The sequence below is a fragment of the Dermacentor albipictus genome, chromosome 7 (genome assembly GCF_038994185.2).
Source record: "Dermacentor albipictus isolate Rhodes 1998 colony chromosome 7, USDA_Dalb.pri_finalv2, whole genome shotgun sequence".
NCBI lineage: Eukaryota > Metazoa > Arthropoda > Arachnida > Ixodida > Ixodidae > Dermacentor > Dermacentor albipictus.
This window is the reverse complement of record NC_091827.1, coordinates 81,262,007-81,286,423: the sequence shown is the minus strand read 5'-3', so window position 1 is coordinate 81,286,423 and position 24,417 is coordinate 81,262,007. Positions and strand designations below refer to the sequence as shown.

The 24,417-nt window shown below is 43.9% G+C and overlaps 1 protein-coding gene across 4 annotated transcripts in view; it reads left to right on the top strand.

Moving 5' to 3' along the window:
- LOC135896908 (uncharacterized) overlaps window positions 1-23,516 on the top strand; it is a 65,742-nt gene extending 42,226 nt beyond the window's left edge. Inside the window, exons 5-10 of one of the 4 annotated variants that reach the window (XM_070522405.1) lie at window positions 5,055-5,111; window positions 7,528-7,584; window positions 9,621-9,686; window positions 11,715-11,780; window positions 16,152-16,214; window positions 22,873-23,516. In XM_070522405.1, coding sequence (XP_070378506.1) covers window positions 5,055-5,111; window positions 7,528-7,584; window positions 9,621-9,686; window positions 11,715-11,780; window positions 16,152-16,214; window positions 22,873-23,075 — 512 coding nt within the window. In that variant the 3' untranslated portion in view covers window positions 23,076-23,516. The remainder of the gene's footprint in view (window positions 1-5,054; window positions 5,112-7,527; window positions 7,585-9,620; window positions 9,687-11,714; window positions 11,781-16,151; window positions 16,215-22,872) is intronic. The other 3 variants (XM_070522407.1, XM_070522406.1, XM_070522408.1) reach the window with 3 other exon arrangements.
- Window positions 23,517-24,417: the final 901 nt, after the last annotated feature.

The following is a 24,417-nucleotide window of genomic DNA, read 5'->3' as shown; positions in this document are numbered from 1 at the left end:
TTAACTCAGGAAGAAGACCTTAGTGTTGAAGGAATGAACGACAATCTTGTGGGCATCATTAGGGAGTGTGCAAGAGAAGTCGATGGCAACTCCGTTAGACAGCATACCAGTAAGCTATCGCAGGAGACGAAAGATCTGATCAAGAAACGCCAATTTATGAAAGCCTCTAACTCCACAGCTAGATTAGAACTGGCAGAACTTTCGAAGTTAATCAACAAGCGTAATACAGCTGACATAAGGAAGTATAATATGGATAGAATTGAACAAGCTCTCAGGAACGGAGGAAGCCTAAAAGCAGTGAAGAAGAAATTAGGAATTGGCAAGAATCCGATGTATGCGTTAAGAGACAAAGCCGGCAATATCATTACTAATATGGATGAGATAGTTCAAGTGGCTGAGGAGTTCTATAGAGATTTGTACAGTACCAGTGGCAGCAAAGACGATAATGGAAGACAGAATAGTCGAGAGGAATTCGAAATCCCAATGGTAACGCAGGAAGAAGTAAAGAAAGCCTTGGAAGCTATGCAAAGGGGGGAGGCAGCTGAGGAGGATCAGGTAACAGCAGATTTGTTGAAGGATGGTGGGCAGATTGTTCTAGAGAAACTAGCCACCCTGTATACGCAATGCCTCATGACTTTGAGCGTACCGTAATCTTGGAAAAACGCTAAAATAATCCTAATCCATAAGAAAGCGGACGACAAAGACTTGAAAAATTATGGACCGATCAGCCTACTGTCCGTTGCCTACAAAGTATTTACTAAGGTAATTGCAAATAGAATCAGGAACATCTCAGACTTCCGTCAACCAAAGGATCAGGCAGGATTCCGTAAAGGCTACTCAACAATAGACCATATTCACAATGTCAATCAGGTGATAGAGAAATGTGCGGAATATAACCAACCCTTATATATAGCTTTCATTGATTACGAGAAAGCGTTTGATTCAGTCGAATCCTCAGCAGTTATGGAGGCATTACGGAATCAGGGAGTAGATGAGCCGTATGCAAAAATACTGAAAGATATCTATAGCGGCTAAACAGCCATCGTAGCACTCGATGAAGAAAGCAACAAAATCCCAATAAAGAAAGGCGTCAAGCTGGGAGATACGATCTCTCCAATGCTATGCACAGCCTGTTTACACGAGGTATTCAGAGACCTGGATTGGGAAGAATTGGGGATAAGAGTTAATGAAGAATACCTTAGTAACTTGCGATTGGCTGATGATATTGCCTTGCTTAGTAACCCATGAGACCAATTGCAATGCATGCTTACTGACTTGGAAAGGCATAGCAGAAGGGTGGGTCTAAAAATAATTCTGCAGAAAACTAAAATGATGTTTAACAGTCTCGGACGAGAACAGCAGTTTACAATAGGTAGCGAGGCACTGGAAATGGTAAGGGAATACATCTACTTAGGGCACGTAGTGACCGCTGATCCGGATCATGAAGCTGGAATAATCAGAAGAATAAGAATGGGCTGGGGTGCGTTTGACAGGCATTCCGAGATCATGAACAGCAGATTGCCATTATCCCTCAAGAGAAAAGTTTATAACAGCTGTGTCATACCAGTACGCACGTACGGGCAGAAACCTGGAGGCTTACGAAAACTTACGGCTTACGGCTTACGAAACTTACGGCTTACGGTTCTGCTTAAATTGAGGACGACGCAACGAGCTATGGAAAGAAGAATGATAGGTGTAACATTTAGGGATAAGAAAAGGGCATATTGGGTGAGGGAACAAACGCGAGTTAATGATATCTTAGTTGAAATCAAGAAAAAGAAATGGGCATGGGCAGGACACGTAATGAGGAGGGAAGATAACCGATGGTCATTAAGAGTTACGGAATGGATTCCAAGGGAAGCGAAGCGTAGCAGAGGGCGGCAGAAAGTTAGGTGGGCGGATGAGATTAAGAAGTTTGCAGGGACAACATGGCCACAATTAGTACATGACCGGGGTAGTTGGAGAAGAACGGGAGAGGCCTTTGCCCTACAGTGGGCGTAACCAGGCAGATGATGATGACGATGATGATTAACTGATTAGCACAAATGAAAACGAGGAATCAAACTGTGCGGTCAACAGCTGTCCTTAACGAAACGACACAACCTTCAAGGGCCCATCGTCGAAGTGGTGTTGCACAAGAGCGCATTCGCAATCGGTGAGAGTATTGAGCCACTGTGCTAAAGGCAGCGGGCAACAATGGCAGCGCCCTGTACCTCCTAACGCTTCTTCCCTTCTCTCTTGGGTTGCAGCGGGCGCCGCACAGACAAACGGGCACAAAACCAAGGGGGGTGCGGCACAAAACGAGCAAGAACCGCGAGCATTGCCACAATGGAGGAAAGAAAATACTAGGAAGGAGTGTCACGTGACAATTCTGAAGCGTAGAAACCCAAAAATTGAGAGGAGTATGATGATGGGAAATACGCCCTAACCTGATAGGCAAGCGGTACATTTTGCCGGCTCGCTTTGGTCGCGTCTGCGGCGGGAGTTTTGGAAAATGCACACATAGTCGGCAGTGGCAAACACACTCCGCGTGTTTGTTGTCAGGCAGGTAACTCACCAAATTACCACGAGGCTTGCAGCTTAAGAACGCAGCAGACAGCCGCTAATGCTGTAGCGAACGTAGGCATTGGTAATTAATTGGTATTGGTAATTAATACTGCTAAGATAGAAGGCAGATAATTAACCGGAATTGTGCCCAAGAAACTGCGACGATCACCTGAATGACGACTGCCTGCTTTTAGGGGTGGTTTCAGGACAACGAGGAAATCTTTCGCCCTGCAAACGTGCGAAAGCAACCAAGCCTTCAAACCAAGTCCACGGCGATTCGTCGCGTTTAGGAGCATCTCCTGGGAAGCGATATGATGTATTTCGCCCCTGAAAATATCTGGAATCGCTCAAGCGAACGTTCAGGGTCCGTAGCGACTGCTTTTCAGTGCCAAAAAATTGTTTTCCCATCTTCTGCCCAACAATGGACCGGCGAGCCGGGTCCGCCGACCATATTTGAGGCCCTGCCGGCCCAATGTTATGACAGACGGTCTCAGTCGACGCTGTCGTTCTGCTCAATGCTTGCTGGCTCTGAACAGACCAGCGAGAACTCAATTGACCCGTCCCAACAGCTTAAGGACGTCGCACCATACAATCTTACAAAAGAGTGCACGGAAATTCCAAGGAAAGGCGAGGACTTCGGCGTCTAGAGTGCAGAACCTTTTACTAAGCAAACACGCGACAAAGAATCATCCCGGGAAAGGTCTCGTATCATCCTATATAGGTACTACTCAGCGGAACAAAAATGAGCAAGAAAATACGCGACGCATTCAAGTACACAAACGTTGATTTGAAGAAACGAGAGACCACGCTCGGGTCGGCATACTCAGGACGGGTTTCAAGGTCAGAGCGCCCACTAACTGCGGCGGTGAGCGCGAATGATGCTTCGAATATTATGTCGCCATGGGCCTCGCACTGCAGTCTTTCTCCACGCTTCAAGGCAACGCATTTGAAGCGAGGAACGACCCCCACGGTAGCAGAAATCCAGAGTTCCTACGTGCCTCCGTGCTTTTCACGGCAGGTGCACCTACGCCACTAATCGTTACCACGTACCAACCAAACAGGAATGGTCCGTTAGCGATGCGGCCTATTGCTACCCAAAGGCACCGCGCACAAGGCTTCGGCGAGCGGGAGGGGCGACTTCAGAGGAGGTTGGCTTCTCCAGACTAGCAGAATCACGTGACGCTCCCTCCTAGTTTGATTCGTTCATCCATGCTTACCTCGCAAGGCACGCTTACCTCTCGGTAACGGCAAGAAAACACTACTGAACCTAAATGCGAGCGTCTGAAGCAGGTGCCGCTGGCCGCCTTCCAAGACGAGGAAGGGTGAGGGGAGAGGAAGGAAATTGCAACGACGGGTGGGAGGGCAGGGGAGTTGCTTTCCCGCCCAGTTACTCAATGACGTTAGTAGGCTCTGCTATAGAAGCAGAAAAGTCGCAGAGGGCGGACCGTATCTCTCGGCTTCCACTCGCGCAATTACCCTTGTACCTACAGCATAGGGCGCGCGGCTGCCATCTTATAGCGCTTGGAATTCATCGAGAACTTCAGGGCGACGACTACGACGACGGTGGAAATTCAACTGGAGTTTCCCCACAGTTAGTATCGCAACAGAACTGCACTGCGAAACGCGCAGAGTGAGGCATTTATGACCTCACGACTTGTGTAGCTAACCGCCGCGTTCTCTGTTAAATATGACAGTATAGAGAGTACGCAACGCCATTGTCGCTCTACTCAGTATGTGCGCACTTTCTAGCCGGTACTGCGGAAATTGGTTACACTACCAAGTTTGGACCCACGGGCTCTCCGCGACATCAACACAGGATTGGTGCAACTTTTGCTGTTCCGTTCGTCACTACCTACAAAACGTTAAAAAATGTTTCAATTATGGAAAACCTTTCAACATATTATTAGGCTTCTCATTAAGCCCTCCTTTATTGTGCAGACAGATTGATCATTTTCAACGTGTGAAAAGGAATCCTGCATCAATGGCTTGCGCATTGTTTAAAGCTCCGAGGAAGAATCCCGTACGGAACTCCGTGAACCAAATTAGGCCTTCGATAACTAAACGAATCAGTGCCAAATTCAATTTAGTAATTACTTCACATAATGAATACAATGTTGGAAAACCTGACATAATATTTCGTATTGAAGCTTTGCCATTTCGATTGAAGATATTTCGATTGAAATGAACTTCAAGGTGAGTTATTCCTCAAGAGTTGCTCAGGATTAGTGCGTGAAGTTCCAAAATACAAAGAATACTTAATGTTCCTACATATATATATATATATATATATATATATATATATATATATATATATATATATATATATATATATATATATATATATATATATATATATATATTTATATATATATATATATATATATATATGCCGATAGTTAATAACACCGTAAATTATGTGCATTGTCTTCTGGCTTGAAACGATTCTCCAACCCGATTCTCCAAGCAGCGATGTGCTCGGCGCTGAATCTATGCTCTATTTCCAACAGGCGATGACCTAATCTTCTGGCCTCCCCGAAATCATTCCACAGCCTCTCCGCGTCAAGGTTTGCATCAGATTTGTGCTTCGCATGCTGAAATGTTATCCTGCCTATAAAAAGGCGACAGCTTTGACAAATTAGCCATTACAGGGACATGGTTTGTTTTCTTCCTTATTCAAGTACATAAAAAACTGTCCTACAAGCGAGCACGATTGCCAGTAGCCTAAGAAGGCGAGTAGTACAGCCTCCTTGTTCTTCGCCTGTTCCTGGCAGCTCCACATAGTCTGTGCATGTAACTGTACTCACAACATCCAGGACACAGGCTTTCCATAATCAGAAACGCTGAACACCTGAAATAAGATTGCGGCAATCTCAGAGCAGTAACTGACTGCATCTGACATTTTGACTCAAGTCAACGTTAGGTTAAACAATGTAAAGAAATTGTAGAATGCACTCAAGTACAATGTGGTTTAAAATCCGCTAGTTACTTGCTACTCAGTAAACCGCAACTGGCGCAATGCCTCAAGCAGACAGACAGTATACACTTTCAAATTATTCTTCTTTATTTTGGTTTCCTTAAACAACATACCTTTTTCAAATATTTCCGGTTCCTAAACTCTGGACAACAAATTTGCTCCCAAACGACACCATCGATACCGCAAGCCCTAGTTCAATTTCAACACGCTACTTATCTACTAGATACCTGTACACCGTAACGTTGACGAGAGCAACAACGGTGTTGGTAAAGGAACTTATAGACTTGAAGATGAAAGAATGGCAGAGCAAATTCACAATTACAGACGAATCTCCGTATTGCTGCATATGTCAGAAAGCAATCAAAAAGAAGGAGTGTGTTCCTTTAGAATATTGCTCAACATACGCCCAGTGGTCTTAAGATCACACCTTTACCGAATGCTGGAAAGCAAGGTTTCAGGAAGGTAATTTAATCAGTACTCCTTGCTAGAATTATGTGCGCAAAGTTTGCGCATTTTCAACTTGGTTCTTGATATAAAAATACATGTTTCAGCAGAATTTCAAACCCTATGAATTGTCTGCACTATCTCCGATCCTGAAACGATTCTTTATTTTGAGTAGCCGCCTTGTAACATAGCAGACAGCGATGCAGTGTTGAGCACTGAACTCATGCTCTATTTCCAACAAGCGGTGACCGTATCATCTGCCCTAACGTAAATCATTCCACAGTCTCTCCGCCCTTTCATCCTCAAGGTTTCTAGAATACTTGTGCTTCGCATGCTGCAATGTTATCCTGATTACGAAAAGGTGACAGCTTTCACAAACGAGAATTTCAGGAACATGATTTATTTCCTTCCCCATTCATGTACGTAAGAAAAGGCCCTACAAGCGAGGGCGATTGCCAGTAGCCTAAGACGGCGGGTAGAGCATCCTTGTTCATCGCCTGTTGGTGGCGATTCCGCAGGCTCTGTGCCTTTAACTGGACTGGCAACGTGCAGGACACAGGCTTTCCATCATCAGAAACGCTAAAGTAACTTACAGAAAATTTGGAAAATCTAAGTGGAGTGACTGATTACATCTGGTAATACCTTGCCTGAAGTCAATGTTAGGCTAAACAACGTAAACAAATTGTACAAGATAATCGAGTACAATAACGTCTAGACCCCTCTATTTACTTTCAACTCGGTAAACCGCGACTATTGCAATGCCTCTAGCAAACCAATGGAGTGTAAACCTTCGCAGTGCTTTTTCTAATGCATTAAACGTCTTTCAAATATTTGAAAGACGTTTACCAGTCTTTTGGACCATTTTTGCATGAATTTCTCGTGGGCAAGCAAACACGTTCAGACACTTGCGCGTTTCAATTTGGCCATCTAGACAGGCTGAGCCGCTGCCATTAGCAGCGATTATGCGTTTTCATAGGGTCTTCTGCATTGATAAAAGCATTGATTGCCTTAAAATACGGGACCATATTTTGCTTTATGCATGGTAAAGCGTAATAAACGACGCCATACGAAAGTCTCAAGACACAAGCACGAAGATCAGACAAATATTTGTACTAACCATGGCTGCTCTGTGATAGCACGGCCAGAGTTCCATCTAGGAATTCTAGCATCGGTAAAGCTAGGGACCAAAACTATTGTTAGAATGTTTACGATCCGCGACCGGCGCACTCGACATCGGGGGACCTGCGTTACATCATAACCAGACACTAATTAATATGTCTCTGTGAGCTCATGTAGTTAGAATGCAGGCGATAGCTTGCGTGGGCAAACTACGTGCGGAAAACGGAAAGCAGTTTGCTGCGGAGATCAGGATATAGTGTGCCTGGCATGCTTTGGAGTAGGTTATATATATATATATATATATATGCGGATAGTTATTAACACCGTAAATCATATGCATTGTCTTCTGGCTTGAAACGATTCTCCAACCTGAGTAGATGGCTTCTGACAGTGCAAAGAGCGGCGATGTGTTCAGCGCTGAATCCATGCTCTATTTCCAACAGGCGCTGAACTAATCTTCTGGCCTCCCAGAAATCGTTCCACAGCCTCTCCGCGTCAAAGTTTGTATCAGATTTGTGCTTCGCATGCTGAAATGTTATCCTGCTTATAAAAAGGCGACAGCTTTAACAAATTAGCCATTACAGCTGGGATATGGTTTGTTTTCTTCCTTATTCAAGTACATAAAAAACTGTCCTACAAGCGAGCACAATTGCCAGTAGCCTAAGAAGGCGAGTAGAGCCTCCTTGTTCTTCGCCTGTTGCTGGCAGCTCCGCATAGTCTGTGCCTGTAACTGCACTCGCAAGCTACAGGACACAGGCTTTCCATCAACAGAAACGCTAAACCACCTTAAATAAAATTTGGGGACTCTAAGAGCAGTGACTGATTGAATGGGATATTAGTTTGCCTGAAGTCAAGTTAGGTTAAACAGCGTGAATAAATTGCAAAATATAGTCAAGTACAGTAACGTCTACAACCCTTTAGTTACTTTCTATTCGGTAAACCGCGGCGAGTGCAATGCCTCAAGCAAGCAAACGCCGTATACACGTGCGCAGTGGTTTTTTTTTATGCAAAAAACGTCTTTCAAATATTTGCGGTTCCCAAACTCCGTACAAGATAACTATCTCCCAGAAGAATGACATCATCGATACCGCAATCCCTAGTTCAATTTATTGCTTGCTTCATAGGTTGAATGCGGTGTTGCCAGATATGAAATACAAAAAGTTGCCTCATAATAAGTTACTGCATACGATTCACAAAAGGAAATGCTGTTTCTTTCTTCATAATGCAAAGCATTCTGCTCCATATAAAAAGTGCTTTAAATCTTCTTGCTTTGATTTTTTCCTGCCTCTTATACTCTGCCAACATCATAAGCATTGCGACAAGAGTGCGTCCCTCTGTTCATATTTTTAGGGCACATTCCGTCCGTTTTTAACAGCTGCCAGCTGCGATAGGCCTGCGGCTGTGGTGTTGCTCTGCTACTGAGCTCCTGGTAGAGGGTTCGATCGCGGCTCCGACTGCAGCATTCCTATGGGGGCTAAATGCGAAAACCCCGTTGCGCATAGTTTTATCTCCCCGGTAAATAAGGCCAAGTGGTCGAAAGTATCGAGCAGCGCCCCACTAAGGGTTTCCTCGTAATGAGATCGGTGTTATGGCACGTGAAACCACACAATTCAATGTCTGTAAATCCTGAACTGACGCTGCCCACGTTTCGTAGCACGAAATATCAGAGCGCACACTTCCTCTGCCGCTTAAGCTCTATGGCTAGGATGCTATGACATTTCAAACGAAACATTATTGAGCTTCCCAATATGTGCTGCTATCCTTCCCCCTTGATATAAATGTTGCGGGAAGTAACTTCGAAAAGGACTGGTTAGACGACCCTCGAAAAGTGAAAGCTAGTGGTCGTGTTAGTAAACATGGATCTTCAAAGAAACAGACACAACGATAAAGGAGAAAAAGAGAAAGACAGGTCATGCGCTTAGATGTAAACTTATTTTAATGTCAGAAACATCTATACCGGCTGCTTCGAGTTCGAGTAATCCAGTTGAAACCTTTACGTTGAGCTAGCTGCCACAGTCATATTTCTTTAATATTGAAGGTCCAGAAAATGACACTTTCTTTATCTACTAAGTACCCGTACACCGTAACTTTGGCGAAAGCAACAACGGCGTTGGTGACCAAACTTATAGACTTGAAGTTGAACGATTAGCAGAGCAAATTCAGAATTGCAGACGGATCTACGTGCTGTTACATTTGTCAGAAAGGAATGAAAAAAAAGTGATTCCTTTAGAATATTGCACACAATACGTTTAGTGGTCTTAAGATCAGGGTTTTACTGAATTCTTTAGAGTAGGGTTTTCGGGAACATAATTTATTCATTGTTTCTTGCTAGAATTACGCACGTAAAGTTTGCGCATTCGCAATAATCAACTCGGTTCATTATATAAAAATACATGTTCAAGCAGAGTTCCCAAAAGTATGAATCGTCTGCATTATCTCTGATCCTGAAACTGTTCTTCCTTTTGAGTAGCTGCCTTGTAACAGAGCACGCAACGGTGTAGTGTGGAGTACTAAATCCAGGCTCTATTTCCAACAGGTGGTAACCGTATCGTCTGGCCTACCATAGATCATTCGGCAGCCTCTCGCACCTTCCTTCCTCCAGGTTTGTATCAGACTTCTGCTTCGCATGCTGAAATGTTATCTCAATTACGAAAAGGCTACAGCTTTCACAAATTAGAATTACAGGAACATGATTTATTTCCTTTCATATTCAAGTGCATAAGAAAAGGCCCTACAAGCGAGGACGATTGCCAGTAGCCTAAGACGGCGAGTAGAGCCTCCTTGTTCTTCGCCTGTTGCCGGCGGTTCCGCATAGTCTGTGCCTGTAACTAGACGTGCAACCTGCAGGATACAGGCTTTCCATGAACAGAAACGCTAAATCACATTAAATTAAATTTTGGGGCCTCTAAGAGCAGTGACTGATTGCATGCGATATTAGTTTGTGTGGAGTCAATGTTATGTTAAACACCGTAAAGAAGTTCTAAAATATAATCAAGTACAATAACGTCTAGAACCATCTAGTTACTTTCTACTCGGTAAACCGCGACTAGTGCAATGCCTCAAGCAAACAACTGCAGTATACACCTGCGCAGTGTTTCTTTTAATGCAAAAACCGTCTTTGAAATATTTGCGGTTCTCAAACTCCGTACAAACGAATTAGCTCCCAGAAGAATGACATCATCGATACCGCAAGCCCTAGTTCAATTTATTGCTTGCTTCATAGGTTGAATGCGGTGTTGCCAGATACGAAATACAAAAATTGCCTCATAATGAATGACTGCATACGATTCTCAAAAGGAAGTAGTGTTTCTTTCTTCATAACGCAAAGCATTTCTGCTCATATCAAAAATGCTTTAAATCTTCTTGCTTTGATTTTTTTTCCGCCAATGATACTCCGCCAACATCATAAGCATTGCGATAAGAGTGCGTCCCTCTGTTCTCACTTTTAGGGCACATTCCCTCCGTTTTTAACAGCTACCACCTGCGATAGGCCTGCAGCTGTGGTGTTGCTCTGCTACTGTGCTCCTGATAGAGAGGCTTGGATCCGACCGCAGTATTCCTATGGGGGCTAAATGCGAAAACGCCCGTGTGCATAGATTTATCTCCGCAGTAAATAAGGCCAAGTGTCGAAAGTATCGCGCAGCGCCCCACTAAGCGCTTCCTCGTAATGAGATCGGTGTTATGGCACGTGAAACCACACCATTAAATGTCTGTAAACCCTCAACTGACGCTGCCCACGTTCCGTGGCACGAAATATCAGATTGCATAGTTCCTCTGCCGCTTTATCTCGATGGCTGGGGTGCTATGACATTTCAAACAAAACATTATTGAGCTTCCCAACATGTGCTGCTATCTTTTCCCCTTGATATAAATGTTGCGGGAAGTAACGTCGAAAAGCACTCGTCAGACGACCCTCGAAAAGTGAAGACTAGTGGTCGTGTTAGTAAACATGGATCTTCAAAGAAATAGACGCAAGGCTAAAAAAGAAAAAGAGGAATACAGGACATGCGCTTAATTGTAAACTTATTTTAGTGTCAGAAACATTCATACCGGCTGCTTCGAGTTCGAATAATGCAGTTCAAACATTTACGTTGAACTAGCTGCCACAATTATCTTTCTTTAATATTGAAGGTCCAGAAAATGACACCTTTTTTATCTACTAAATATCCGTACACCGTAAGTTTGACGAAAGCAACAACGGCGTTGGTAACCAAACTTATAGACTTGAAGATGAACGAATGGCAGAGCAAATTTAGAATTGCAGACGGATCTACATACTGTTACATTTGTCAGAAAGGAATTAAAAAAAGAGTGATTTCTTTAGAATATTGCACACAATAGTTTTAGTGGTCTTAAGATCACGGTTTTACTCAATTCCTTAAAGTATGGTTTGCGGGAAGGTAATTTATTCATTGTTTCTTGCTAGAATTACGTACGTAAAGTTTCCGCATTCGCAATAATCAACTCGGTTCTTTATGTAAAAATACATGTTCGAGCAGAGTTCCTAAAACTATGAGTCGCCTGCAGTATCTCCGGTCCTGAAACGGTTCTTCATTTTCAGTAGCTGCCTTGTAACAGAGCAGGCAACGGTGTAGTGTGCAGCACTGAATCTTGGCTCTATTTCCAACAGGCGGTGGCCGTTTCCCCTGGCCTACCATAGACCATTCGGCAGCCTCTCGCACCTTTCTTCCTCCAGGTTTGTATCAGACTTCTGCATCGCATGCTGAAATGTTATCTCGATTACGAAAAGTTGACAGCTTTCCCAAATTAGAATTACAGGAACATCATTTATTTCCTTCCCTATTCAAGCACATAATTTATTTCCTTCCCTATTCAAGCACATAAGAAAATGCCCTACAAGCGAGGACGATTGCCAGTAGCCTAAGACGGCGAGTAGAGCCTCCTTGTTCTTCGCCTGTTGCCGGCGGTTCCGCATAGTCTGTGTCTGTAACTGGACTCGCAACCTGCAGGACACAGGCTTTCCATCAACAGAAACGCCAAAGCACATTAAATAAAATTTGGGGACTCTAAGAGGAGTGACTGATTGCATGCGATATTAGTTTGTCTGGAGTCAATGTTATGTTAAACAACGTAAAGAACTTCTAAAATATAATCAAGTACAATAACGTCTATAACCATCTAGTTACTTTCTACTCGGTAAACCGCGACTAGTGCAATGCCTCAAGCAATCAAACGCAGTATACACCTGCGCCGTGTTTTTTGTTTTTAATGCAAAAAAACTATTTCAAATATAAGCGGTTCCTAAACTACGTACAACATAATTAGCTCCCAGAAGAATGACATCATCGATACCGCAAGACCTAGTTCAATTTCAATTTATTGATTGCTTCACATATTAAATGCAGTGTTGGCAAATACGAAAAACAAAAGGTTGCCCCATAATCAATGCCTGCATACGATTCACACAAGAAAATAATGTTTCTTTGTTCATAACGCAGAGCATTCCTGCTCAGATCAAACATGCTTTGAATCGCTTTCCTTTGACTACTTTACGCAAATGATACGCCAGCATAATTATAAGCATTACACAAGAGTGCGTCCCGCTGATCTGACTGTTAACACAGATCCTGCCCGCGTTTCATAAGCGTCGCCAGCTGCGATAGCGCTGCGGGCGTGGTGTTGCCCTGCTGCTGAGCTTCTGGTAGCGAGTTCGATCGTGCCCTTGGCCGCCGCATTTCGACGGCGCCTAAATGCGAAAAACGCCCTTGTGCTAGATTTGTCCGCATGGTAAGGAACCCCAAGTGGTCGAAATTAATGCGCAGTGCCCCGCTACCGCGTGCCTCGTAATGAGATCGGTGTTTTGGCTCGTGAAACCACACAATTAAATTTCTGTAAGTACTCAACCGACGCTGCTCACGTTCGTTAGCACGAAATATCAGAGTCCTCATTTTCTCCGCCAATTTACCTCGATTCCTGTGAGCGCGATGACTATGAGTCATCTACCTCAATCATCTTTTTTTAACATTTACGGTCCAGAAAATGGCACCCTAATTATCTACTGAATACCTGTACCCCGTAACCTTGATGAAAGCAACAACGGCGTTGGTAACCAGACTTGTAGACTTGAACATGAACGAACCGCAGAGCAGAGTCACAATTACAGATGAATCTCCATATTTACACACATGTCAGAAAGGAATGAAAAAAAAGTGATTGATTTAAGAATCTTGATCATCATCATCAGCCTGATTACGCCCACTGCAGAGCAAAGGCCTCTCCCATACAACTCCAACCGCCCCGGTAATGTACTAATTGTGGCCATGTTGTCCCTGCAAACTTCTTAATCTCATCCGCCCACCTGACTTTCTGCCTCCCCTTGCTACGCTTACCTTCCCTTGGAATCCAGTCTGTAACCATTAACGACCATCAGTTATCTTCCCTCCGCATTACATGTCCTGCCCATGCCCATTTCGTTTTCTTGATTTCAACTAAGATGTCATTAACTCGCGTTTGATCCCTCACCCAATCTGCTCTTTCCTTATTCCTTAACGTTACACCCATCCTTTTTCTTTCCATAGCTCGTTGCGTCGTCCTCAATTTAAGTAGAACCCTTTTCGTAAGCCTCCAGGCTTCTGCCCCGTGGGTGAGTACTGGTAAGGCACAGCTATATATACACTTTTCTCTTGAGGGATAATGGCCACCTGCTGTTCATGATCTGAGAATGCCTGCCAAACTCACCCCAGCCTATTCTTATTCTTCTGATTATTTCCGACTCATGATTCGGATCCGCCGTCACTACCTGCCCTAAGTAGATGAATTCCCTTACCACTTACAGTGGCTCTCTACCTATTGTAAATTGCTATTCTCAGACTGTTAAGCATTACTTTAGTTTTCTGCAGATTAATTTTTGGACCCACTCTTCTGCTTTACCTCTCCAGGTCAGTGAGCATGCATTGCAAGTGGTCCTCTGAGTTACTAAGCAAGGCGATATCATCAGCGAATCGCAAGTTACTAAGGTATTCTCCATTAACTTTTATCCCCAATTCTTCACAATCCAGGTCTCTGAATACCTCCTGCAAACACGCTGTGAATAGCATTGGAGAGATCGTATCTCCCTGCCTGACGCCTTTCTTTATCGGGTTTTTGTTGTTTTCTTTATGGTGGACTATGGTGGCTGTGGAACCGCTATATATATCTTTCAGTATTTTTATATACGGCTCGTCTACATCCTGATTCCGTAATGCCTCCATGACTGCTGAGGTTTCGAGAGAATCAAACGCTTTCTCTTAATCAATGAAAGCTATATATAAGGGTTCGTTATATTCCGCACATTTCTCTATCACCTGATTGATAGTGTGAATATGGTCTATTGTTGAGTAGCCTTTACGGAATCCTGCCTGGTCCTTTGGTTCACAGAAGTCTAAGGTGTTCCTGATTCTATTCGCAATTACCTTGGTAAATACTTTGTACGCAACGGACAGTAAGCTGATCGGTCTATAATTTTTCAAGCCTTTGGCGTCCCCTTTCTTATGAATTGAGATTATGTTAGCGTTCTTCCCAGATTGCGGTACGCTAGAAGTCATGTGGCATTTCCTATACAGACAGGCCAGTTTCTCTAGAACAATCTGCCCACCATCCTTCAACAAATCTGCTGTTACGTGATCCTCCCCAGCGGCCTTCCCCCTTTGAATAGCTCCCAAGGCTTTCTCTACTTCTTCCGGCGTTACCTGTGGGATTTCGAACTTCTCTAGGCTGTTGTCTCTTCCATTATCTTCGTGGGTGCCACTGGTACTGTATAAATCTCTATAGAACTCCTCAGCCACTTGAATTATCTCTTCGCTATTAGTAATGATATTGCCGGCTTTGTCTCTTAACGCATACATCTGATTCTTGCCAATTCCTAGTTTCTTCTTTACTCCTTTTAGGCTTCCTCCGTTCCTGAGAGCATGTTCAATTCTATCCATATTATACTTCCTTATGTCAGCGGTCTTACGCTTGTTGATTAACTTCGAAAGTTCCGCCAGTTCTGTTCTAGCTGTAAGGTTAGAGGCTTTCATACATTGGCGTTTCTTGATCAGATCTTTCGTCTCCTGCGATACCTTACTGGTATCCTGTCTAACGCAGTTACCACCGACTTTTATTGCATACTCCTTCATGATGCCCATAAGACTATCGTTCATTGCTGTAACACTAAGGTCCTCTTCCTGAGGTAAAGCCGAATACCTGTTCTGTAGCTTGATCTGGCATTCCTCTATTTTTCCTCTTACGTCTAACTCATTGATCGGCTTCTTATGTACCAGTTTCTTCCGTTCCCTCCTCAAGTCTAGGCTAATTCGAGTTCTTACCATCCTATGGTCACTGCAGCGCACCTTGCCGAGTACGTCTACATCTTGTATGATGGCAGGGTTAGCGCAAAGTATAAAGTCTATTTCATTTTATACTATGGTAACCATGAAAGAACGGTCGTTCATTGCCGTCATTCCGCTCTCATCAAACCACGTTTGTCGTTCCTTCAACGACTTGATTCTTCATTTCATTGTCGTCAGTGAGTCGGCGTCATCCAGTCATCATACCGCCATGCTCATGGCCGACCACGGCCAGTGAGTACCATAGCAACATAGCATACCGAACTGCTACATACAGCGAAAGCAACGCGTGCCACAGAGTGACAATTAAATTTGTGAAGTAAATTTGACTTCAGAAATATGGTACGCCGGTAGGTTGGTCGAATGCTACTCGTAGTGTCATCGACAGCCATCTCCAGATGAGTTGTGTAATGTTTCTCATCAACATTTTAAAACATCTTAAGACAATCAGCGCACACTATCGACTTTCCGGTAAAAGGACCATTCCAAATTTGAGCTCCTGGGAAACCACCTAGCAGATAACACGACGCTATACAACTTGAGTGAATCTCTCTCTGGTCACTTGTCGACGCCGCTGCGTCTGTCCAACGGCTTTGTTTAGCCGTCAGCACAATGTTCCAAATGCACGATAATACCTCCGCACCCCGTAAACGCAGCACTGAGAAGCATTTTCTTATTTTCTATATCAGTTTTAATGTTGCCTGACGTGATTGATAATAAACTATACTTCTTGTGCGCAGTTCAATGGGATCAAATGTTTGACCCAAGAGAAAGCAAAGAAGTCACTACGTTTGCGTGGCAAGGTGAGTAAGCTTTAAAAAATATACTCAAGCTGCACGCTTTAACCAGCAATGCGACGTGAACATTTACACTTGATGCTAATTTATGCCCGTAAGCGTATATGTATGACGCTGCGTCTATGGGTTACATATATATATATATATATATATATATATATATATATATAAACGAGGATACAGGGGATTAACCTAGGGGCCCGATTTTATTGGTCATATCATCAGAAGCTAACAAACACTGACACCAAGGGCAACATAGGGGAAATTACTTGTGCTTAATAAATGAAATAAAGAAACGATAAATTGATGCTAATAAAAGTGGATGAAAAAACAACTCGCTGCAGGTGGGAACGGAACACACAACCTTCGCGTTTCCCGTGCGATGCTCTGCCAATTGAGCAACCCCGGCGCCGTTTTCTTATCCACTTTCTTGGGTATTTATGTGTCCTCGTAGAACCCTGGGAGTGTTAGCCAGCACCACCACTCACAGACCTGTTGGCTTTGTTGGCTTCTTGTGATATGACTCATAAAAATCGGGCCCCTCGGGTTATCCCCGTTCTTCTCGTTTATTACATAACGAGGGTCTCGACTCCGCAACATTGATGCCTTCAGGTAGCATATGTGTGTTTATTGACCAGTTGCCTTCACCCAAAAAAGACCACGTTCTCGTGACGCCTGCGGCGAGAAGGACGTTCCACGTCCGCCGCCAAGGTCTGTGGGTGGTGGTGCTGGCTAACACTCCCAGGGTTCTACTAGGTCACATAAATGCCCAAGAAAGTGGATAAGAAAACGGCGCCGTGGTAGCTCAATTGGTAGAGCATCGCACGCGAAATGGGATGGTTGTGGGTTCGGTTCCCACCTGCGGCAAGTTTTTTTTTTCGTCCACTTTAATTTCCATTAATTTATCGTTGCTTCATTCCTATTAAGCACAAGTAAGTGCACCCTTGTTGTCTTTGGTGTCAGTGCTTGTTGGCTTCATATGATATGACTATATATATATATATATGTGTGTGTGTGTGTGTGTGTGTGTGTGTGTGTGTGTGTGTGTGTGTGTGTGTGTGTGTGTGTGTGTGTGTGTGTGTGTGTGTGTGTGTGTGTGTGTGCGCGTGATTTACGGGGTATCAACTTGGATGGCATTATAACGAGGAATACTGAAACAAATCGAGGGTTGTGTTGTCTGGAAGCCGAGATTTCGGTGTTTTCTGCTAGCCTTTCCGAATGATGCTATCTGTTATTGCGATAGCAATTATATGGACACTTCAGACGTACGTACTGTCATCAGTATTGCCGTACGTTTCCTCAAAATTCCAAGCGCAATAAAATCGCCACCGCACGCCGTATACTGTATCTGCGAGTGAAAGCGTGCGAATGTGAGCCGTCGACTGAGGCTTAATCTCGTGCGCGCGACGGCGGAAAGCGGGGAGGAAGTGCGCAAAAATTGGACCAAGGGTAAGGAGGGGGCAACTTCTACTCCAGGTGTCCCGGGCGGAATTACTATAATCCACAGGTGCTGTGCGTGCCGGAAACACATCGAAAATGCACAATAACTTCTTCAGACCATATGCTACGTATCTTCCGTAACGACCGTGACGATGCTGTTGCCTCGTCCGGAGGTGTAGCAATAATTGCAGAGAAATATGCTGTTTGCCACAACTTCCCTCTTTAGGCACCACTTAAGGAGGTGTCCGCACAAGCGATGCTTTTCAGCAAGGTGGTGACCGTCTGTTATGTTTACATACTGCCACGTTGCAAACTCAGTAAAACGGAATTTTAGACGTGAACTGATCAGCTTCCGGAATCATATATTATCGTCGGAGATCTAAGTGTTCACAGTACTTTGTGGGGAGAGAACCGGTGTGAACCCAGGGGTCGGCTCATAGAAAGCTTTCTGGTAACATCTCATGTTCTGGCATGTCTTTTTAATGAAAAGCAGCCCACACATTACAACACGCAAGACAATTCATATTCTTTTATAGATTTAACTATTGACGCTGCGGCTCTCCTTCCTTTCATAGAATGGAATGTGATGAAGAATCCATTGGGAAGTGATCACTTTGCAGCACCATTGAACCTAATACCACAACATGATGGTGGATGCCACGCCCCCTTTGTGAAATAACATCGGCTGACCGGAAACGTTTCAAAGAGCCAACTTACCGAATGCCAGATTTTATCAGCGATTTGATAGTTGACTACGCAGTAGCATATTGTACTGGTTCTGTACTGGACGCTTACGAGCTGACTGTATAGGCTTTTGCAGAAAATGGCTAATCGCTGTCTTCTCCATTTGATAGAATCTAACAGAGTGATCCGTAACAGTGTGCATTTACGGAAGACCGGTCGATGACTGACCATCTCGTACCTATTGAGGGTATCATTCGCGATGCCTTCATTCATAAGCAATTCTTTCCGTCGGTATTCCCTCACATGGAAAAGGCATACAATATTGCATGGCGTTACAGAAATTTGAGAGGCCTTTCCGAAATGGGAATCCGTGGAAACACGCTTAGCTTATTGAAAGCTACCTTTCTAACCAGACATTCCACCTTAGAATTGGAACAATTTTGTCTAGTCAATTTGTACAGGAAACTACAGTTCAGCAGGGTGGCTTAGTTGCGCCCTCTTTGCTGCTAAAATCATTTCTTTGCGTTGATACATGCCACGAAGTTTATTCTGAATATGTTCATGAGATGCAGATAAGGATGCAAGTCATACAACCTCTCCATCTGTGAGGGACTAGCTCAGCCAGGCCCGAACAATCAGTCTTAATGGGCGAATGAGAATTAACTTAGGCTAAAGCCTCAAAAGGTCTCCTGTGTCCTGTTTGCAAGAAAGAGACGCTTGGTGTCAGAGCCCAACCTTGACCTCCATGGTGAACGCATACCTGTGAATGCAGAACATAATTCTTAAATATCATACTAGACTCAAAGCATAGCTGTATTTCCCACATAATGCATATTAAATGCAAATGCCTAAGAGCAATCAATATCCTTAAAATTCTGTCGCACATAACGTGGGGTAGCGACAGAAAGTGTCCCATGGCTCTGCGCAAGAGCCTTATAGGCACACGTTTGGAAAACGGCGCTATAGTTTACCAATCTTGTGCACCTAGCGCCCCCAAAATGCTAGATCCTGTGCACCGTCTAGGAATCCGCCTCGTGATTGGTGCTTTCAGAACAAGTCTTCAGAACGGAAGAGCCTCTACGTGAAATCAAATGTGTGGTCTCGATCTGGAGGGGACATGCTCTAGTTTCTTTTACTATATGAAAGTAAGTTCAAACTCTGATAGTTTCTTTTACTATATGAAAGTAAGTTCAAACTGTGATCATCCATGCTATTTTACGATGAGCAATACAACATCTAGTACACTGTTTTACGACTAATGTGAGGGAGCTCTTATCACTAGGTTAGAAGGCACTTAGCGAATAAATGGATGTCCCACTACTCGGACATCACCTAACGCCTTCAGCACTGCCTTGGGAGTCAGATGTAATATAATGTGACATATCTTTTGGGGAAAGTTACTAAGCATGCTCCAGGGTTCGAAATCCGAATACATTGCCTTGAACTTCTGTCAAAGTACTCTTGCTCTGAATTATCCACCTACGCTCCAAATTAACATGCTGGCGCATCTTGCGCGACTGCTGGCCCCTGTTTCTCAGAATGTTACGCATTGAACCCCTAAACCGGCGTTATTACTGCAGAGGTATCTGCAGTATTGCCAGCGTGAAACACATACAGAAATTAAAACAAGAAAAGGCAATAATATTCACACACACACTGTCTTGTAAAAGCGGTAATGTCTATCCAAAATCACAAGAACCATGTTATTATTGTCCTTTACTCTATGCGACTTTTGCTCATCTTGTAGACAGGCTGCTTTCCTCAGCATAGAGGAATCGAGGGTAACGTTACCGACGAAATCGCCACATCAATAGCATCACAAGGTATTATTATTATCGCTCATGCCCCTGCTACAGACATGAAGCCTTTCTTACGAAAGAAACTGCGAAGCCACTGGCAACGCTTGCGGGACGCTAAAACGAACAGTAAGCTTCATGTTATTACACCGCGGTTGGGTTGTGGGGCCTCCGCAACGAAAATGCAACGAAATGATGTCCTATTCTGTCGACTCAGGTTATGACACACGTGTGGAACTCATACTTTCCTGCTTAGTTGTAATAAATCACCAACTTGTGCTGCATGTGGCGAGAGGTTGACCATATTCCACGTCCTCCTGAAGTGTCGGGAAACGGGAGACGAGAGAAACACTTTTTTCTACCATATCGCCAGCACATTCCTCTCCATCCTGTAAGCTCACTTGGGACAGAATGGTTTTTTGACACTGAATCAGTTCTAGGATTCCTCAATGATGCTATTTTGAATGTCATTAGTCCAAGAAATTCGTAGCACATCCTCGCCAGAGCACATGCTTCCAGATCCTTGTTTCTCAAGGTTTCTCTTAAGGCACTAGTGCTCCCCTGACATCTTCCGTTTGCGATCATATACTTCGTTAGTCACTGCCACTATCTCATTACAAATACATTTCACGCACATTACAGCGACTATTTTCAAGGCCTCTTGCCACGTCAGATCTAACTCATCGCTACATTTGGAACTCATTTACCACTAGCGTGCGTACTTTGGCCATACTAGGTCCTTGCTCCATAAAACACCACGTATCATCATTAACAACAACAACATAGTATGCCAAATTAGGCATAATGTTAGTGTTCATTATGCAGAAAAGTGGTGAGGCGTGCAGAGGCCTGTCTGCACGCTTCATCTCTTTTTTGCATAATGAATCCTTCGCAACTAGCTCAGCTTTCTGTCGTTCTATACTGTTAGTGCACCCGCCGTAGTGGCATACTGGCTTTGGCTCTGTGCTGCTAAACCAGAGGGCGCGAGATCAATTCCGGACCGGAAACCGCATTTCGAGGATGGTAAGCCCGTGTACCGCGCATTGGGTTTGTGTTAAAGAGCCCCAGGTGGTCAAAATTGATCCGCAGTTCCCCACTGCGGCATGACTCGTAATTACATGGTGGTCTTGGTGCGCGAAACACCAGACTTCGAAATATTAGTTCTGCGGTAACCAGCAAGGTGGTGAGAAGTAATTATTAAAGGAAGGATCAGACATCGGCCCCTTCGTAGCAATTTCTACAAAGAAAACCCATGCGGGTTCCTCGAAAAAACGCCTCGCAGTTGAAGGAAAATTCGTCCTGTTCCGGGACTCGAACCCATGTCCACCGTCTTTCCGGGGCAGCCGCTCAACCATCTGAGCTAACCAGACGGCTAGCAGATAGCAGGGCGAAGTCGAATTTGTCAATAACTCGAAGCAAAGGCAAGAGTTTTACGTAATAGGACGAACTGACCAAAATACTAATTCAACTCACACATTTAGCGCGAGCAGTATACTACCTATAAATTACAAATATTTCCTAGCACCCTTATATGTTGAGGAGCATTGATGAGCTGGCCGCTTTCATATTACTTCCACGTACAAAACCCAGCCTTCTCGAACACGCCTGTGCTTCTTTTCGCCCAACGCTATTTTAGGTTGCACCAATAATATTATTTGGGCTGCATGCTCAAGAGAAGAATCGCCCTATGTAAAACATTGAGCTGAATTTCACCTCTACACTAGCGCTAGTACGATGGATTCAGTTTGCTTTGTGAATCGAACGGACAGCGAAAGACGAAAAAGTATTCATTGTCAACAAAGAGTCATCCGGACTCCGCGGAACAATAACATATAATTCAGCAATAGGAAGGAGGCGAGGTTTTCCAGAAAAAACATCCTCTATCAGATTCTCGATAGCAACAGAGCCGAAACACGTAATTTACCACAGTTGAGGGTAATCGCAAAGCATATGCGTAAATACCAACATCATATTATCACAGCAGAGCACTGCCACTGGAACAAGATTGAAAGCATCGAGCTACTCGGACCCCGTTATTTTTGTCGTTTGTTTCAATTTAGGTGCAGTATGTGGATGGGTGTCTAAGCTTACCGGAAATAAAGTGCTACATTTCGGTGGCAAATCGCTCGCACTGACCCTATCAGAGATCAGAACTACCACAAAACATCTATGCTGAAGTTTCGATGCGTCCTTGACCTTCGAAATCAAAATTGCCAACGCAGCGTTTCAGCGCAGCCTGTGTCAGAAGCAGCCTTTGATTATTAGGGGTAATAACTTCAGCCATGCAGGTATTTTTCCCCTTGTCATATCCTAAGAGAGCTTGTTTCTTGCGTAAGAGCCTAATGCTTGTTGCTCTTTATTATTCTTAATTTTTGAAATGCAATTGGGAAATGAAGAAGCTGAGCTCAACAACAAGGAATATACTTATTGAAAGACGGCATATTTACTGGCGTAATTTCATGTTTTGGCATATTTGTTTCCTCTATGAAATGTAATATACCTTTATGTGTCCCAGTTTACGCAGGAACAGGTCCACAGACGAAAGTAGCTATGGTGTTGTCCGTGCTGTATGCCTTTTCACATCTGTTTACGTGTTTACTTTTTCACATCTTAAGTTGCTGGGATTGTTTCACTTTTGTATTCTGACATCGTGCAACAATGACGGGAAGCAAGTAGAAAGTATTCTTTGCAATAAAACTTATGACCTTTCTTCTTTATTCTTATTTTTTCTTTTTTTTGTAAAGTGCCTACACCACCTCTCTGCGAGCTGCCGCCAGTAACGGGACCTTGTGAGGCCTACATGACCAAGTACTACTACAACACGACTACCGCGACCTGCGAGAGCTTCGTCTATGGCGGCTGCCTTGGAAACCAAAACAAGTTCCACAGCGCTGAACAGTGTGAAGAGACTTGCAAATCTAGGAGCGTAGTGCTCCCCCGAGCCTAATTCTTCTGACTCGGGCGAAGAAAGCCACTTTGCAAGCAGCACAAGTAACGAAAAATGCGCGGGATCAGCGCCTGTCCTCTGTATTTCTCTGTCTTGTGTTGCCGTTACTTTTGCGCTGCTTTTACCCCCAAGCTCAACCAATTCGTCTAGCTTTACACTCTATTGGAGTAACAATGTTCTATGCGAAGCAAAAAAAGGAAACAATGGGGTTAAACTGATACACTACACTTTCAGAACTGCTTCTGAGTTCGCGCTTATTATCGCAGAAAACGCCAGTCAGATCCCGGTGTTTCCTTTCTTAGTGCGAATGTCAAATTTGAAGCAAGCGCGTCGATACCATAACATCAGTAAAGCCACTCTGTAACGTCACATGGTTCACTGTATTCTCTTTGCTTAGCGTGATTTCTCCAGAATAAAATTTGAAGAAATTGTTGCACTATATTGTGATCTCTAATTGATTTTGTAATTTATCTAACAAACATTTTCACCTATTCCTTATAGCAGAACGAAACATCTGAGCGCACATGTACATATAGTTCCGTCAATATCAGGAATCAATTATTCTGTATTAGAACAGCGATTCCTCTGAGCCTGTAAGTTTTCACCTGCCCTATCTTCATTTGCTTACCGTCATCAGTGCGGGACCTTAAACCTCGCGGTTACTGGCATTTCATTGCCGGTTTTTGTTTTTCTTCAGACGTCGGATTACTCACAAACAGCTATATTGGAAAAACCCTTGTGGGACGGACTGCTGCCATTTTTACCTGAATTTCAGAAAAGCCTTGAACTTCACGCTGATGTTAATTTTTGTTCTGATTACTGATTTCATGGCACAGAGTGCTTCGCGATTCTAGGTTTGATAGCTTAGTGTTAAGTTTTCTTTCACTGAACTTACTAGGCATAATCATTGACAGTGCAAGATGAGCATTCCTTTCGGAATGCAAATCGGAATGTTACCAAAATGGTTTGAAGAATTCACTGTACTCGAGGTGGCTGATCGTAAAACGCATGACATCAGACGTTACGTTGTGTGCAGCTGCGTTTCGTACAAGTGCATCACAGCTTCGCATGTTTCATTTTGTTTTTTGCCGGGACATGCGCGCTACAGCGGCTTGTACGTACCGGTCAATCAATACTGTGCGGCAATGTGAGTACCATGCAGTATTTGAAGACTGTAATTGAGAAGCATAATGAGCGGTCACGCGACCAACTTATAGAAACTATCAGCCGCGCAGTACGCTACGAATGACAGCAGGCTTTCTAAGGCTATGGCAGCTTCCGGTGCTTGCAATTAGTCGTACGTGCACTTCAGGCAGCATGTTCAAACTGAAACATTTCAGGT